Source organism: Neoarius graeffei, chromosome 2, assembly GCF_027579695.1.
Source record: "Neoarius graeffei isolate fNeoGra1 chromosome 2, fNeoGra1.pri, whole genome shotgun sequence".
In the NCBI taxonomy this organism is placed as follows: domain Eukaryota; kingdom Metazoa; phylum Chordata; class Actinopteri; order Siluriformes; family Ariidae; genus Neoarius; species Neoarius graeffei.
Genome location: NC_083570.1, coordinates 116,043,304 through 116,062,181, shown reverse-complemented (window position 1 = coordinate 116,062,181; position 18,878 = coordinate 116,043,304). Strand labels below are relative to the sequence as shown.

The window sequence follows — 18,878 nt, the reverse complement described above, 5'->3', positions numbered from 1 at the left end:
TACCTTTACTACCTTCACGTGGCGTCTTTCTCGATCGCACGTGCCTAGAAGCGTACCTTCTAGAACATTCCTGGGTGGTCACGGACTGTCACGTAGCCTAGTTCGATTGTGAAACTCGCTAGGATGGAGGATTTTCGCGAGTTTAGTGGCAAACTTTTGCGCCACAATTTCTCTATTCTCGAAATTTGTAACCTGAAACCCTACAAGAAATGTTTCATAATGTTTGGGATTTTGAAAAATGCTTCTAGCAAGTTTATTTCGCTGTATTTTTCCGTGAAACTTGGCATAAACCATCCTTAAGTGATGAGCGTGACATTGTTATTTTGGTCTGGGTCACGGAGTTAGTTGGAAGCGGGAGGAATGAGAGTTTCTCAACTACAGCAGCACTTCTCACCATAGATGGCTGGCGTGTTTCACAGCGTTTGGGATTTACTAAATCGACTAAATCTCTAGATCTACTGAAGCTACGAGGATATAAATCACCAGGATTCTAATTTACTGGGTGAGAAGGATTATATATATATTTTTGAAAGGTTTATTCGCGCTACAAGTCCATGAAAGTTGGAATTGTTCGTGAAGGGGTTAGTTAGATTTTGGTAGCATGACGCACACAACAAGCAAAAGAAAAAACAAATTTTCTTCCGAATTTCCTTGCTTTATCAAAATTATTTTTGATACATTAAAAGACTGTTTATATAATATTTAAGCGATTTTTTTTTTTTTTTTTTTTTAATTTTATTTTTTTATTATTATAGAGAATATTTGATCAAAACTTTCAAAACCCCATTCAAAGTGATTTTTCACGGGTGTAAATGTTACGCGTGATGTTCATAATTACGTTAAATTTTAAGAACTAAAATTCTGTTAAAAATTCTAGATTTGTGCTATCATTCTGGGGTTTTGCTGAATAATACTTTAGGGAGTTCTCTTACAATGCCGAAAATTCAATGTGTTTTGGTGAAATTCTAGAAAAGTTATTTACATTTTAATGTGCCTGATAGCAATTGTGCTCACACAGCGTGCTACTCATAAAATGGAGTAATATTTTTAAACAGTCAGTTATGAGTATTGTCATTACAGGCTCAGTAAGTATTACTGAATATTAATTTATCACTATTAATTTATCAGTACTCTCAATATTATATTGAGATATTATATATGCTATTATATTGCATATATTATATATGAGATGGGTTTTTAGTTAACGGTGATCCTAGTTTCTTGATTTATCTGTTATCAGTATGTCAAGTTAAATATTTTGAGTTGTCTCAATCTGTGATCCCACTTTAATTTTTTTATTAATGCAGTTTATCAGCTTACTGTCAGTGTAATTGTTTTATTATATATATATTTTTTTCATGAATGACTTCATCATGCAAAGGACCATTTGTGTCTAGAGATGCAAGACTTTGAAACCCAAGTAAAATTATGCCAGCCAGAATTACTAAATTGGAGCCAAACAGAACAATTTTGAACTGAAATTGTGAAACGGAATTTTTCATCGTCCGAAACGGAAAAAGCCAGATTTTGAAACGGAAAATCATTGGCTCTACTCTCAGCGTATTACCGGGTTACCGCGGTACAGTCTCTGCACGAGACAAATCTTTTCATCTCGTCTTCGCCACGAACCTCATTCAATTTATACGCCGCTCACTGACGAGCCCGTTGTTTCACGGTGTTGTACGTGTGATATCATGTTTCACGCACGTAACACGTTGTTCGACCAAATCAACACAGCTATTCAAGTGTATATATTGTAAAAAAGGTATCACAGCAAAAGCATATTAAAAATGGTTGTTTCAACATTTAAATTAGTAGTTGCTAGATGTTTTGAAATATCAAGCCTTGTACTTGAAATATTATTTCTGATGAATTGATGAAATGTATTAAACATTTGATGTGAATATGCAAATCATATAACTATTAATATTATAAATATTTGCATGAGATTGCATGAGAGACAACCATTTTAACTTGTAATTTAAATTTTTTTTTCGAGCCCTAAGGGGGGCTCACCCCCCCCCTTTGTAACCCCGACCTTGTCAGACTTTTCAGGTTTTTGAAAATTTTATACTTGCACCCATGTATCTACGATTATACACTCACTCTGTGAGTTCGTGTGTGTGTGTTCGTTTGTGTTTTGTGTGTGTGTGTGTGTGTGTGTGTAGATATCAGATTGGTGGGTTCAGTGGGCATACCTAGAGAGTCGTCAGCCCCTGGCTGTTCACTCCAGCCCGGCCATCTCACTGCCCCGACGTGACTTCAGTGACTGGAGAGGACAGCTACTGTGAGTCAAAACACACACAAGCATGATTACTTCCTGCAACGCAATATCAGCCCGCTCAGAAATTAGATCGGTTTCAGGATGGTATATTGTCCATTAATGTGCTAAATGAGCACTGGTCATTAACTGTGTTCATATTTTTACTGAACAAATCAGTTTGTAAGTAGTGAACATGAGCATTGTTCACTCTCACTAGGGTGCATGATGCCCATGCCCCAGAAGGTGGTAGCAATGCACCAGAAAGCTGTTTTGCCAACCGCCAAAAAAACATCAGAACAACAGCTGTGTTTTACGGCAGCTCCCGACCCAGAGATGTCCACAAGCACCGTCATCTGGTGGGTTTCTCCACCTACACAGGCGGTTTGCACTGGCTACTCGATCCCAGAAAAAATAAAAACTTGTCTTTCAATGTTCAAGCGATTTATATTGACTCTGCTGAACGTAATTTTCTGCAAATCCAATTATTCCACCCTGAAATTGTCTTTGATTCTGGTACAGCATGACCGGAAACAACGCCGTATTTGTTGATGGATTCTCGCGCTCTGATTGGCTGAGCTGGACCACGTGACCATGCCGTAGCGTATGTAGTTATGTTACAGAGCCAGGCAGCATACTACAGAGGGGAACTGAGAAAGCCAGGCATACACACATCTGGAGGGAAATTTCATAAATAATTTACAAGTACAGTGGTGGTTGAAAGTTTGTGAACCCTTTAGAATTTTCTATATTTCTGCATAAATATGACCTAAAACAACATCAGATTTTCACACAAGTCCTAAAAGTAGATAAAGAGAACCCAGTTAAACAAATGATACAAAATATTATACTTGGTCATTTGTTTATTGAGGAAAATGATCCAATATTACATATCTGTGAGTGGCAAAAGTATGTGAACCTTTGCTTTCAGTATCTGGTGTGACCCCCTTGTGCAGCAATAACTGCAACTAAACATTTCCAGTAACTGTTGATCAGTCCTGCACACCGGCTTGGAGGAATTTTAGCCCATTCCTCCGTACAGAACAGCTTCAACTCTGGGATGTTGGTGGGTTTCCTCACATGAACTGCTTCCTTCAGGTCCTTCCACAACATTTTGATTGGATTAAGGTCAGGACTTTGACCTGGCCATTCCAAAACATTATTCTTCTTTAACCATTCTTTGGTAGAACGACTTGTGTACTTAGGGTCGTTGTCTTGCTGCATGACCCACCTTCTCTTGAGATTCAGTTCATGGACAGATGTCCTGACATTTTCCTTTATAATTCACTGGTATAATTCAGAATTCATTGTTCCATCAATGATGGCAAGCCGTCCTGGCCCAGATGCAGCAAAACAGGCCCAAACCATGATACTACCACCACCATGTTTCACAGATGGGATAAGGTTCTTATGCTGGAATGCAGTGTTTTCCTTTCTCCAAACACAATGCATCTCGTTGAAAACGAAAAGTTCTATTTTGGTCTCATCCATCCACAAAACATTTTTCCAATAGCCTTCTGGCTTGTCCATGTGATCTTTGGCAAACTACAGATGAGCAGCAATGTTCTTTTTGGAGAGCAGTGGCTTTCTCCTTGCAACCCTGCCATGCACACCATTGTTGTTCAGTGTTCTCCTGATGGTGGACTCATGAACATTAAAATTAACCAATGTGAGAGAGGCCTTCAGTTGCTTAGAAGTTACCCTGGGGTCCTTTGTGACCTCGCCGACTATTACACGCCTTGCTCTTGGAGTGATCTTTGTTGGTCGACCACTCCTGGGGAGGGTAACAATGGTCTTGAATTTCCTCCATTTGTACACAATCTGTCTGACTGTGGATTGGTGGAGTCCAAACTCTTTAGAGATGGTTTTGTAGCCTTTTCCAGCCTGATGAGCCTTAACAATGCTTTTTCTGTGGTCCTCAGAAATCTCCTTTGTTCATGCCATGATACACTTCCACAAACATGTGTTGTGAAGATCAGACTTTGATAGATCCCTCTTCTTTAAATAAAACAGGGTGCCCACTCACACCTGATTGTCATCCCATTGATTGAAAACACCTGACTCTAATTTCACCTTCAAATTAACTGCTAATCCTAGAGGTTCACATACTTTTGCCACTCACAGATATGTAATATTGGATCATTTTCCTCAATAAATAAATGACCAAGTGTAATATTTTTGTCTCATTTGTTTAACTGGGTTCTCTTATCTACTTTTAGAACTTGTGTGAAAATCTGATTGTTTTAGGTTATATTTATGCAGAAATATAGAAAATTCTAAAGGGTTCACAAACTTTCAAGCACCACTGTGTTTTACATGGAAATGGTTAGTAATTTATTACCTTAGAATACACCAGAAGTCATGTAAATTTCAAAAATTTCGGGGGTGGTGGTGGATGTTCCCAGACCCCCCCCCGTATTATTGCGTCTTTGGCGCTCCATGCAAATTCCAGAGCCGCTTACTACTTTTTTTTTTCTTTTTTTTTAATGCCGGCTACTGTTTTTGGAGAACCCTGCTGAGCCCAGGAATTAGAACTGATGTGTTTTGAGTCGTCCTGCTTTATCGTACCTGTCAAACCCATTTCAGAGTCCAGCCTTTATAAACCCTTATTGAAGAAAAAAAATCCTTACAGACTAAAAGTGAGACAACTATGTGTTGTTTTTGAGGCATAATAAACTGAAACACAAACAAGGAACAACTTCCATAGCACTTTTTCAACATCATAATTTGCTATAAGAAGTTCCTGATCAAGTCCATCCCATAATTCACTTCATGAAGTTCAAGTTCAACAATCTGCCTTTTAAATAGGTCAACCCATTCAGGAAGAAACCTGCAGCTGTACCTCATTCTTTTCGTCAGGGTTCCTATTGCCTCTGTCTGTGTGCTGAATACTCTTTCAAAACAAATCAACTGGTAAAACAGAATGAGTCTGGGCCCTTTTGTTCAGCTCTCGATGGTGCAAAATGTTATTCGGTTTTATGTGGACTAGAATAGGGCAGGGTAACACCGGGAGGGGTGGGGAACCGCACTCTGATTTGTTAATGAAACGGGAGGGTTGGGGAACCGCGCTCTGATTGGGTAACGAAACGGGTGGGGAACCGCGCACTGACTGGTGAACGAAACGGGAGGGGCGGGGAACCGTGCTCTGATTGGGAAACATTTAATCACTCCCGTCTCCTGATGATACAGTTGCTATTTACAATAATACTATATCTAACACACAACACTTTCGCTCCCCTTAAAACTAGACAGGTCTCCGCAAATCGCGCCTCTCCTTGGTTCACCTCTGAGCTTAGGGCCATGAAGGCCAAGGGAAGGCGGCTTGAGCGCCTTTATAAGAAAACTGGCCTTACTATTCATCTTTCACTCTTCTCTGAACACATCGCAAAGTATAAGGATGCTCTTAATGCTGCCCGATCCTCCTAATATGCTAACATCATTAAGAGTGGCAATCATAGACCCAAAACTCTGTTTAATACAATAAATAAACTTCTTCAGCCTCCTTCCTCAACCATTCCCAGTTCCCCTGCTCAGTGTCAGGCTTTTTTGGATTTTTTCAAGGATAAAATTGACAGTATTTACCAACACTTTCATTCTGAAATTCATTCTTCTGTCTCGCTAGTAGCTCTTTCTCATAAAGCTGACTGCTGTCTCTCTGCTTTCTCTCCTGTTGATTCTTCTAAAGTATCGGAAATTATGACTAAGTCCTCCTCCTCCTCATGTCTGTTGGACCCTGCACCCACTGCACTTCTTAAATCCTGTGTATCTGCTATCTCTCCTTATAGTGCTCATTTGATTAATCAGTGTTTTGCTTTAGGCACTGTTCCCATCTCCCTCAAAATTGCTTCAGTTACACCAATACTAAAGAAACCTGGTCTAGATTCTCTTTCACTGTCCAGTTACAGACCCATTTCAAATCTCCCTTTCCTAGCTAAAGTAATGGAGAGAGTTGTAGCCTCTGAGCTTCATACTTTCCTTGCTCGTAATGATCTCTATGAACCCTTTCAGTCAGGCTTTTGCAATATGCATAGCACTGAATCTGCTCTCTTAAGAGTTGTTAATGACCTCCTGCTCTCAACTGATGCTGGTCATCTCAATGTCCTTGTTCTCTTGGACCTCACAGCTGCCTTTGACACTGTACATCATGAGATACTCATTTCCAGACTGTCTTCTTTTGGTATTACTGGCTTAGCTTTATCCTGGTTTCAGTCATATCTAGCAAACAGGCAACAGTTTATTTCTATTGGTGTTCATAAATCATCCACTGCTACTGTTGCTCAAGGTGTGCCTCAGGGTTCTGTCCTTGGTCCCCTTCTTTTTATATTATATGTTTCTCCTATAAGCCAGATTATTCGTAACTATGGCCTTAACTTTCATTGTTATGCTGATGACATTCAAATCTACATCACTACCACCCCTTCCATTGCCTCTGTTCAGCTGCTAAGGACTTGCATCACTGACCTTAAGCAATGGCTGCATAAGAACTGCCTTAAACTTAATGCTAGCAAAACGGAGGTTCTATTAGTAGGTACCAAAAGACAGGTTCTGAATTTCTCCAGTTTTACTATTGATGTTGATGGTGTCTATTAGTCCTTCCCAAGTTCTAAAAAACCTTGGAGTTATCTTTGACTCCACCCTTACGTTTGAATCCCATCTTATGGCCCTTTTCCACTACCCTTTTTCAGCTCACTTCAGCTCGCTTCAGCTCACTTCAGCCCGACACGGCTCGCGTTTCGACTACCAAAAAACAGCACGACTCAGCTCGCTTCAGCCCTGCTTAGCCCCTAAAACTCGCACCGTTTTGGAGTGGGGCTGAAGCGAGCCAAACCGAGCCGAGTGAGGCTGGGGGCGTGAGCAGACACTCCCCTGTGCACTGATTGGTGAGGAGGAGTGTCCTCACATGCCCACACACGCCCCGCGAGCACGCTGGGATCTGTAAACACCGTAAACCCGGAAGAAGAAGAATTACGAGAATTTCTGAAGCCTTATGCGCCTCGCTTCATCTATACGCTCTTGCCAGTATCTGTTGGCGTTGTCGGTGACAACAAGCCACAGCACCAAGACCAGCAACACTAACGACTCCATGTCCATGTTTATTGTTTACTATCCGGGTCGTGAGACTACCGCTTAAAAGGTCACTGATGTCACTGTTTGCGCTGCTTAACGACATCATGTGACGTCCACCCACTTTCGCTAACTCCACCCAATGTGTCCACCCACTTCCAGCCAGCACGGTTCAGCGCGGTTGTAGTCGAAATGCAACTCCAACAGCCTCGCTCAGCCCGACTCAGCACGGCACGGCTCAGCCCGACTCAGCCGCGTTTGTAGTGGAAAAGCGGCATTAAACTAATTACTAAGAATGCTTTCTTTCACCTCCGCAATATTGCATGTTTCCACCCTTTTCTCTTGGAAACTGATGCCAAAATGTTGGTCAATGCATTTATTTTTTCTCGTCTTGACTACTGCAGTTCTCTCTTGTATGGTCTCCCTGCCACATTGCTCAATCGCCTGCAGTACATCCAAAACTCAGCAGCAAGAGTCCTCACACTCACCAAGCGCACTGCTCACATCACTCCTGTTTTACAGCAACTGCATTGGTTGCCAATTATTTTTCAGATCAAATACAAAATCTTGCTTTTAACCTATAAAGCTCTTCAAGGTCTCGCCCCTTCCTATCTCTGTAACCTAATTCATTTGTCCTGTCCCTCCCGCTCCCTCAGATCTTCTGTCTGTGGACTTCTGACTGTTCCACGTTTTAAACTGGCATCTATCGGTGGCAGATCATTCAGTGTTGCTGCTCCTAAACTTTGGAACTCATTACCACAATCGCTTCGTGACTGTTCCACTCTCCCTTCAAAGCTAACTTGAAAACTTTTCTCTTTACCTCACACTACTCTTCCTAGTGTGTTTTTTTTTTATTATTATTTATTAATTTTTTTATTTTGTTGGTAACTCCTGTGTAAAGCGCTATATAAATTGAATTTTTTATTATTATTATTACTATAGAATGTGTCTGTTTGCAGGTTTGCAGCGAAGCTCATCTCCGCAGTGCTCGACTTCAAGAATAAAGTAGACAGGTCTGATTTATTTATTTTTAGCACAATAAACCTGATTATAAGGGTATGAACATAAGACAAAATGCAATCTCTCTCTCACTCAGTGGGCGGTTACCTGTAGAGTATATGCGTGGCAGGCCGTTGTGTATGGAGCTGTTTCCTCGACTCTTCTCATCATGTCGTATTCCTGGGCCGAAGCACGATAATATGATTCACTATGGCCGCCAACGCCGTGGCCCCGCCCACATCACTGTGGTGCGAAACTACCAGGTGAGACACAAACACTAGAGCCAGTTTTTACATTTCCAGCTTGCCATCATGGATGCTGCTAAATCGGCAGAAGACTGAAAAGAAAATGGTCATTCATTTTGGTGCATTACATCAAATCCTAAGTTTACATTATGTAAATGTAATGCCATGCCATTTAGGCGACATGGTGGTGTAGTGGTTAGTACTATTGCCTCACAGCAAGAAGGTCCTGGGTTCGAGCCCAGCAGCTGACAAGGGCCTTTCTGTGTGGAGTTTGCATGTTCTTCTTGTGTCCGCGTGGGTTTCCTCCGGGTGCTCCGGTTTCCCCCACAGTCCATGCAGGTTAGGCTAATTGGTGGCTCTAAATTGACCGTAGGTGTGAATGTGAGTGTGAATGGTTGTCTGTGTCTATGTGTCAGCCCTGCAATGACCTGGCGACTTGTCCAGGGTGTACCCCGCGTCTTACCCATAGTTAGCTGGGATAGGCTCCAGCTTGCCTGCGACCCTGTAGGACAGGAGAAGTGGCTACAGATGATGGATGGATGGAACATGCCATTTAGTAGACACTCTTCAGGACTCGAAATTCGCGGTGGTCCGGTCGCCCGAGGCGACTTAATTTGTCATTTGGCGAGTAATTCCTGTCACTAGGCATCCCGGCTGGCTAGTTGAAAATAAAAAAGATATATGAAGCGAAGATTCAGACACACCATCAACTAAAGCCGCCACATATTAAGTGTGTGCCGTGTCTGTGTTAATCGATGTGTTTATCGGCAGGACGGTCAGACTGTCGGTTTTTTCCTTACTGCGCATGCATATAACAGACATCCCAAGTCTCCCGGAAGTTCCGGGAGTCTCCCGCATATTGATAGTGGCTCCCTGATGCCCGCAAATTGGAGAATATCTCCCGGAATCTAGAGAAAGCGAGCAAGAGCGTGCACGCGAAACATTAATGTCTGCATCGCGCATATGATGGAGTGTGCGAGGGAACGCGCGAGAGACTGCGTGTGTGCCTGTTCATGAAGCGCATGCTAGACAAAGAGCATCCTGATTGGTTTACAGACATACCAACCTGTAGACTCCCCCTCCCCCACTGGTGGGGGAAAAAAGTCCAATATATTTATTATTTGTTGATGTTATATTATGGTGCTCTGTGTTGTTCTCATTTATGTATTTAACAACAGTATCAAAATACTCCAGTTCTTGAAATAAATGCACATTAGTCATGAGCAATGGTAACTACTCTCTTTTGTGTTATTTTTGACAGAAGTAAAATTCATACATGAACAAATTTTGGCTAGTTGATTTTGTTTGGCTAGTTACTTTGGAAGGTAACTAGTCTGGCTGGCTGGTGAAAAAATATACAAATTTCGAGCCCTGCTTTTATCCAGAGTGACATACAACGAGTGCAGAAATCAGGTACATGAAGTGCTGAACTTGTAGACAAGAAAGTTCTAGTGCCAACTGAGTAAGTGACCGCAAAACCTAGTGTAATATTCTGTTGAATAGTGTAATATTCTGTTGTTCCCAGTAGAAGTTGGGTGTAGAGGGTTTGTTGCCAAGTCTACAACTAGGCTCCTGAACAGAATGGGAGTGAAAGGACAGGCCTTCCGACAAGCAGTGAAATCACTCTCAGAGGCTGCGGAGCAAAGCAGCAACTGGCTGTGGATCAAGAGGAAGGACTCCAGCTGGGCTGTGAGATGACTGTTGAGTGGGAGATGACCGTTGAGGAGTAAAAACAGAGGGGGGCACACCTGGGATGCCAGGTGTCGCCGTTGAGCCCTCCGGAGGTGTTGCGGGCCTAAATCAATGAAACATCAAGGAAGGAGGGTGCCCACCTGATGACCCCAATGAAGTTTTACTGCTCTCCCACTCAAGACAACAGGCAAGAAGCAGTGCTGATTATTCAAGGGATTGTACCATCAAGTCCTACAAGCTCTACAGCTCTACTGTTGAAATCCCAATACTCAAAACAGCCAAGGAAACAAACCAGCTATATAAAGCATAACTAAATAGGGAATTCAAAACCGCTAACCCCAGGCAAGACCATACACAGCCTGGGTTGGTCAAGACTGAAACGCAGTTACACGGTGGGCAGGGGAGAGGTGCCGCCCAAAGAGGTGAGTCTTTAGTCTGTGCTTGAAGGTGATCAAGGAGTTGGCAGTTCTGACCTCAATGGGAAGGTCATTCCACCAATGGGGAACCAGGACAGACAGTAGTCTTGAGTGGGCTGGACAGGAACAAAGAGGAGAGGAGGGGCCAGGTGTCCAGTAGTAGCAGAGCATAGGGCTCTGGCTGGTATGTAGGGGCAGATCAGAGTCTGGAGGTATGCTAGACCTGACCCCTTGGGAGCCTGGTAAGCTAGCACCAATGTCTTAAATTGTGAGCTGCGATAGGTAGCCAGTACAGGTTGGCAAGCAGAAGGGTGACATTGGAGGAATGAGGGAGGCTGTAGACCAGGCGGGCTGCAGTGTTTTGGATGAGCTGCAAGGGTCTGATGGCAGAAGCTGGAATGCCAGCAAGGAGAGAGTTGCAGTAGTCCAAGCGGGAGAGAATCAGCACTTGGACCAGGAGCTGAGTAGAGTAGGTGGTAAGAACAGGGTGGATCCTTCAGATGTTTTAGAGGAAAAATCTATATGTCTGGGTCACTGCAGCGATGTTCACTGAGGAGGAGAGTTTGTTGTCAAACACTACCCCTAGGTTCTTCACACTGGGTGAGGGAGCCCTGGAAATGTCCCCCAGGGAGATCACAATGTACAGGGTGGAGAGGATAGAGCAGGAATGTAGATTACCTCTGTCTTGCCTGGGTTGAGCTTCAGGTGATGGTTGTCCATCCAGCTCTGGATGTCACATAGACAAGCAGAGATCTGTGTGTCAGAAGGAGGAAAAGAGAAACAGTTGGGTGTCATCAGCATAGTAGTGGTAGGATAGACCATGAGCAGAGATAATTGGGCGAAGAGACTGGGTGTAGAGGGGGAAGAGAAGCAAACCAAGGACTGAACCTTGAGGGACACCGGTGGTGAGCGAGTGTGGTACCCATACAGTACCAGACCAGGTAACCTGAAAGGAGCGACCAGAGAGGTAGGACTTAAACCAGTCTAAGGCTGTCCCATAGATCCCTAGAGCTGATAAGGATGACAGGAGGATGGGGTGATCCACAGCGTCAAATGCAGCAGAAAGGTCAAGAAGAATCAGGACAGAGGAGAGGGAAGCGGGATGTGCTGCATGAAGTACCTCACTGACTGAGAGAAGCGCAGTCTCAGTTGAGTGTCTGGCTCAGAATCCGGACTGGTAAGGATCCAGGAGGTTGGTCCATGAGAGAAAAGAGGACAGTTGGTTAGCAACCGCATGTTCAAATGTCTTTGATAGGAAGGGGAGAAGAGAAACGGGGGGTAGTTCTGGGTGACAGAGGGGTCTAAGGTGGTTTTTTTTCAGCAGAGGGGTGATGTGGGCCTGTTTGAAGCTGGAGGGAAAGTATCTGGAGGACAAGGAGGATTTGACAAGGCAGGTGATAAATGGGAGGATGTCAGGAGTGATGGTCTGTAAGAGAGATGAGGGGATAGGCTCAAGGGCACAGATGGTGAGAGAGCAGGAGCTGGAGGACATCAGAAGTGGAAAGGGGAAAAAGCAGAGAGCAAGGGAGAAGAGACAAGGAGGGTGAGGCAGGCATGGTGAAGGAGTTGTGGATGGCTATGATCTCAAAAAAGACTGCAAAGTTCTCTGCAGTGATGGAGGACTGAGGCACAGCTGGTGGAGAATTGAGGAGAGAAGAGAAAACAGTTGATGAGGGTTGGAGATGGAGGTATGAATTTGAGTGATAGTACTGGATCTTGGCTGATTTGAGTGAGGCTGTGAACTCGGCAAGGACAGACTGGCAGTGGGACAGGTACAGCAGGGCCCCTGGATTTTCTTCACTTCCTCTCTGCTGCACAGAAATCAATTCTGTAGGGGTGAAGTGTTTCAGGCATCCAGGGAAACATTTTACGTAAACATTTTCATACCAGAAATTCTGAATTTCACAAAACCTGACACAAAGTTAAAAGGCAAAGTACAGATGCACCGGCTTAAATAAAGTTAGAAGTGGATGGTGAAATTTTTGGTGAAGTGTATTGTTTAATATTTAATAATATTGGGAGAAAAGTTGATCTTCCTGGTTTTTATTTTATTTCTATAGTCAGTGCATAATGTGTGTTTATTTGTTTTGAAGCAACAAAGGAAAATCCCTTTCCTTTCATAAAACGCAGCACTGGCCCCTGAAATTAGCATTGTTAACAGCCTGAAGCTTTTCACTGAAAAATGTGTGTGAAAATATGTGCATGTAGTTTTTCCAGCTGGACGTGTACAATAGTGATGGCACCCCCCTCACTCAGAGTCAGATTCACTCTCAGCTCTGCCGGATCCGAGCTCAGTCCTGGAAAACCGATAAAGAGCCGATGGGCATCCTGACCAGTGACCACAGACACACGTGGGGCCAGGCTTACACACGCCTCCTGCAGGGTAACCCGCACACTTTTACTTCACACATGATTGAACACACCTGAAGAAATCTGTGAACATTCCTGTTTTACTGCATTACAGCATAAAATAACAACAGTGCAGTGAGCTGCTGCATCCTGTTTAGCCCACTACATGGTTTTTAGGGACCTGATTCTTTCTCTACTTGCTATTTAGTGCACTACATGCCCTTTGGGGAGCCATTTTGATCCATACTAGTGCACTACATTCCTGTGTTTCCTTGTCTTGTCTCGTAGATAAGATCAATAAGGAGTCAGTGAGGCTGATAGAGAAAGGTCTGTTCACACTGTGTCTCGACTCGCCTGTCATGACCATCTGTGATGAGAAGTATGAACTGATTGTGTGTGTCTCTCTCTTTCTTTCTCTCGCCATCTGCTTAAGTTTGTCAGTGGATTCCTCACTAATTATCCATCTGTAAATAATAATAAAAAACACTATTTGATTCTGACATTGGAGACATTGATTCATTTTTGATTCATGATTCATGATTCATTCATGGGTCGTTTGATTCAGGTGAATCATTTGATCAAACCACTGAATGATTTGATTCACTTTCTCTATTTTCTGATTGTGGGTATTTTTCTTTTCTGCTTGTGTAAAAAGGTTTTTGGTACTTTGAATATCATCTCCATCTAGGCATTGAGGTGCTAAATTAATTTTAAACATTTTCACTGTGATTTGTGATTCATTGATATTTGACTCATTTCCTTTGTCTAATGGATGATTGGCAGGTACTCAAGCAGAATGGCAGCTCAGATCCTTCATGGAGGTGGGACTTACTCCAACAGTGGGAACCGCTGGTTTGATAAGACCTTACAGGTGGGTGGAGCTACAGAGAGTAATGACAGACACAGAAATTTTTTGCCATAAAAGCATTTTTATGATTAATCATTATCTCTCTCTAGTTTGTGGTCAGTGAGGATGGATCGTGGGGTCTCCTGTATGAACAAGCCACCGCTGAAGGGCTTCCAATAGCCACCTTGCTGGACCACATCCTGCAGTATTGGTACACGCACTCATCATTATTTCTTCTGTCTTTCAATAAACAGAAAACCTAAACAAGTTCGGTTCTATAGTAATCTGTTTAATCACAGACTGACCCTCTCAATCACAGTTTTTGTTTTTTAATTGTTAGTTATTTTGTACAGTTTAATCGTAAGCTGTTCAGTTTAATCCTACGCCTTTCGTTATAATTTCAGTAAGAAGCCTGAGACGGTCCGAACTCCTCTTGTTCCTCTGCCGATGCCAAAGAAGCTTTACTTCTACATCGACCGCGCCATCAAGTGGGACCTGGAGATGGCCAAGCAGAACCTCAACATGTGAGTATCGCTGTATGTTTACACACTGCTTGAGTTTAATCCTGATGTGGACTGCTAGCAGAACCACTTTCGTTATCGGGGCGATCCATCATGGCGGATTTCTCACCTCTCTCTTTGTATCTGCTCTCTCTTCAGCCTCATCAATGATCTGGACATCAGCTGCTTTAACTTCCAGCACTTTGGGAAGGAGTTTCCCAAACAGCTGCATTTAAGCCCCAACTCCTTCATTCAGCTGGCCATCCAACTCGCGTACTACAGGTAAGCAAGAACATTTATTTATTTACCTTACAGAGCCGGGGGATTTAAATAGAACTCGTGCAGAACCTGAGCTGCTACTGTTCCAATAAGTTTATGCTTCATTTAAAATGTATTTCAGATAAAATTGCAAAGAAAAAGTTGTTGAAGCCTGTGGAGTTACCAGGTTTTTGCATTGGTTATTCCTAAACCGTGGTCTGATCTTCATCTTTGTCACCATTCTAGACAAAAACAATCTCTCTAAACTGTTGTCATACAAACAGTAGAAGTCTTTACTGACCGTGTTGAGTAATCCTTCACAGTCCAGGCTGGAAAAAGTAAGTGAACCCTTGAATTAATAACTTGTTAGCTTCTGGAAAAGTTGTTAGCACAGAGGTTCACGCCCTTATTTTATTTATTTATTTATTTTTTATTTTTTGTTTCCCCCCAAGCCTAAACTGTGAATGGGTATTCAATATGCTCGATAAACACCTGAAAACTACTACTGTGTGTGTGTGTGTGTGTGTGTGTGTGTGTGTGTGTGTGTGTGTGTGTGTGTGTGTGTGTGGTTAATTTAGTCAAATTGTGTTTGTCTATAATTATGATTTAAATGATTAGAGCAGATTTTATCAGTAATTAATGCAAGGTATCAGTCCAAGCTACTGCTTGGACTGATACCTTGTCGTGGTGTAGTAGCTTGTGTGCCTCCTCTGACCCCAAGGGCTCATACTGGCGGAGGCCTTCGGGTCCCTGGTAGGTTCAACCATGCTAGAGTAGTTTGTCTTGGGATAAGGGGCCAGACGAAAATCAGTCCACCGGGGTCCATGCCCCAACAACTGTGCTGAGGTCCGCAGCACACCAACCTGCACATGAGTGAAGCATGGAGGTACCATATTGCCGATTGACTGGGATGAGCTATTGTGTGCTACCTACCATACATCAACATCAAGAGGGTCTGGAGGCCAACCATCAGAATATGGAAAACTAGGTATTGGGCGACCTACCTAGTGGGCATAGAGGCTACAGTCTACAACACCTGGACAACTGCCGTAACGGCCAAGGGACTACCGTCTTCCCTTTGAGGACACAAGCCTGAAGTGGCCAGCCTGCCTGAGTCAGTTCAAGTCAAGGTCAGCTCACTGACTGTACCCCATTTGACCGCTTCTCCAGTTATACACATGCTGATTTGCATCTCCTAGTGAGTCCACTCTGTGTTCTCTGGACGAAGGATGTAGGTACGGAATTGGGCAGTCTACCTGCTAGCCATGGAGAGGTCAGCAGCCTTGCCATGGCGAAAATTCTGTACCTACTACAGACTCTTCAACAACAACATCGTACAGTCTGCGTCTGTCTGATGGGAAGCAACATTGCAAGTATGATGGATCAAGGGTAGAGCCTTCGGGACCCCCTGACCATGATTTTCCCAGAAGCCACCACAAATACATCTCCCAGATCAAGATTGCGTCGTGGAATGTCCGAACCATGTCTGACACACCTACCAACAAGTGCCAAGCACCGCAACATAGCTCTGCTCTTGTAACATCTGAGCTCAAGAGGCTGAACATCGACATCGCATGTCTCAGCGAGTGCTGAATACCTGGTGAAGGAGAATTCTCAGATGGTGATTATATCTTTCTTCATTCAGGGAGACCCAGTGACCAGCCCAAACTGGAAGGTGTCATGATTGCCATGAAGTCAAGCCTCAGACCACAAGTGCAGAAATGGAAGGGCATTAACTCATGAATCATGACCATGTGCATCAAACTTAACCAAGTGCCATGCAACTATCATCAGCATGTATGCTCCTACTTTTAAGAGACCACAGGAGGAGAAGCAGCTCTTCTATGACCAACTTACATCAGTTCTTATAGAGGTACCACCCCATGATAGACTATTCCTCCTTGACGATTTTAATGCACGAGTTGGTACTCACATCGAAGCTTGGCCCAATATCATCGGGCCAAATGGACTAGGAGAGGAAAATGCTCAGGGAGTGATACTCTTAGAACTCTGCACCAGGTTTGGTCTGCTAATCTCCAATACAGTGTTCACACACCAAGACATCCACAAGGGGGCCTGGAAACATCTGCGCTCCCAGAGATGGCATATGATTGACTACATAATAGTCGGACGACACTACAAGAGCGACCTTGCAGACTCTAGTCTGCCGCAGTGCAGATTGCTGGATGGATCACAAGCTAGTCTGTGCTCGGCTAAACCTGTGATTCCACATTTCCATTCAACGCAGATGCAGGAAAATCACACCTCGCCTGAATAAAGCACAGCTCCAAGTTCCTGAGATCAAACAACTCCAGGATGCCATTGCTTCAAAGCTGCCTACCATCACCTCAGAAAGCTTAGAGGAACACTGGAAGGATCTAGATTCCATTCTCTATACCACTTCCAAAGAGATTCTTGGACTGCAGAAGAGGAACCACAGAGACTGATTTGACGAGAACAACATGCTGATACAAGACCTGCTCAAGTGCAAGCAAGCATGCCTTCAAGCCCCCCTCCAAAAAGGCACACTGGAGAACCGCAAACGCTACAGCTCATTCTGCTGAAATTGAGTCCTATGCCCAGCACCATGATTCCCGCGGCTTTTTTGAAGCCCTCCGTGTAGTCTCACAGTGTAAGACAGGTGGAACTAACCCTGTCAACTCAACAGATGGAGTCCGCTTATCTGAACCTCAAGACATCTTGGCTAGACAGAGAGAACACTTCAGTACACTCCTGAACCAGCAAGGCACAGCAAACATGTCAGTCTTAGATGACATTCCCCAGGAGGAGGTCATCCAGGAGCTCGAGCATGAACCAACTGTGGATGAAGCTGAAAAGGCATTGCAACAGCTGAAACCAGGTAAAGCACCAGGTCCAGATGGCATTCCTGCAAAAGTCTTGAAGACTGGGGGACTCCTTCTCTTAAATGAACTGCACAAACTGCTGCTGACCATCTGGGCAAAAGAAAGGGTGCCAAAAGAGTTAAAGAATGGTGTAATCATCAAGCTGTTCAAGAAGAACTATAGTTTTACTTGTGGTAATTACCATGGCATAACACTGCTAGCCATGGTCGGAAAGTTGTATGCACATGTCATCCTCAACAGGATTTGGCCATCAGTTGCTCCATTCATCCCTGAGGCACAGTGCAGTTTTCAACCAGGACGCTCTACCATAGACATGATGTTTGCCCTCTGCCAATTACTAGAGAAAAGCCGTGAACAACACCAGGAATTGCACCTGATATTTGTCGATCTTGTCAAGGCGTTTGACACTGTAAACTGAGAGGTCCTGTGGCAACTACTACTGCGCATCAGAATGCCACTGAAAGTAGTTAACATCATCCGCAGTTTCCATGAAGGAATGCAAGCCCAGGTCTTAGTAGATGGGGATATGACTGAATCTTTTGAGGTTTCATCTGGATTGAGACAAGGCTATGTCCTGGCACCAATCCTGTATATCCTCTACTTCTCCTTTGTGTTACGCCACGCCCACGAGTCAATGGAGAACTTTGGAGGAGAGATCAGATACAAACCTGATGGCCAGTTGTTCAATCTCAGACGACTAGAGACCAGATCTACTAAGGTAGATTTCCTGTTTGCAGATGATGCTGCCCACAGTACAATAACAGCTCAATCACTTCAAAATGCAGCCACCGCCATCAATAGGGCATGCAGCCACTTTGGTTTTACAATCAGTAAGCCAAAAACAGAAGTGATGCACTTCCTGCAAAATGATGTTCAACCTATTACAATCAACGATCATTAGCTAACACAGCCAAAGAGCTTAACTTACTTAGGTGGTGAACTAACTGTTGATGCATCATTGGATGCAGAAATCAAGAGGCGACTGGCCAGAGGAGCAGCTGCATTTAAGTCACTCATAACCAGATGCTGGAGGCTTGACTATAACAACCAAAGTGGCAGTGTACAAAGCCATGGTATTGCTCTGTCTTTTGTATGGGAGCGAAACATGGAGCACCCTCGCCCTACACATCCATCTATTAAGAAGTGTTCCATCAAAGGTCACTGAGGCAAATTCTGAAGATCCAATAGTGGCATCACATTACGAACACAGAAGTGCTACAAAGAGCCAAGACAACAACCATAGAGACCATGGTACGCAGCAACCACCTCCGTTGGTTAGGGCACGTCTGCAGGATGCCTGATTACAGAATCCCAAAGCAGCTTCTCTTTGGAGAACTTGCCCATGGAATTAGATCTCGTGGACGGCTCAAGAAGCGGTGGAAAG

At 43.7% G+C, this 18,878-nt stretch overlaps 1 protein-coding gene across 1 annotated transcript in view; it reads left to right on the top strand.

The window, feature by feature from the left end:
- cratb (carnitine O-acetyltransferase b) overlaps positions 1-18,878 on the top strand; it is a 69,756-nt gene that overhangs the window by 26,570 nt on the left and 24,308 nt on the right. Inside the window, exons 3-11 of the mRNA XM_060915398.1 lie at positions 2,169-2,287; positions 8,284-8,337; positions 8,421-8,586; positions 12,885-13,059; positions 13,314-13,404; positions 13,809-13,896; positions 13,983-14,083; positions 14,277-14,396; positions 14,532-14,654. Coding sequence (XP_060771381.1) covers positions 2,169-2,287; positions 8,284-8,337; positions 8,421-8,586; positions 12,885-13,059; positions 13,314-13,404; positions 13,809-13,896; positions 13,983-14,083; positions 14,277-14,396; positions 14,532-14,654 — 1,037 coding nt within the window. The remainder of the gene's footprint in view (positions 1-2,168; positions 2,288-8,283; positions 8,338-8,420; positions 8,587-12,884; positions 13,060-13,313; positions 13,405-13,808; positions 13,897-13,982; positions 14,084-14,276; positions 14,397-14,531; positions 14,655-18,878) is intronic.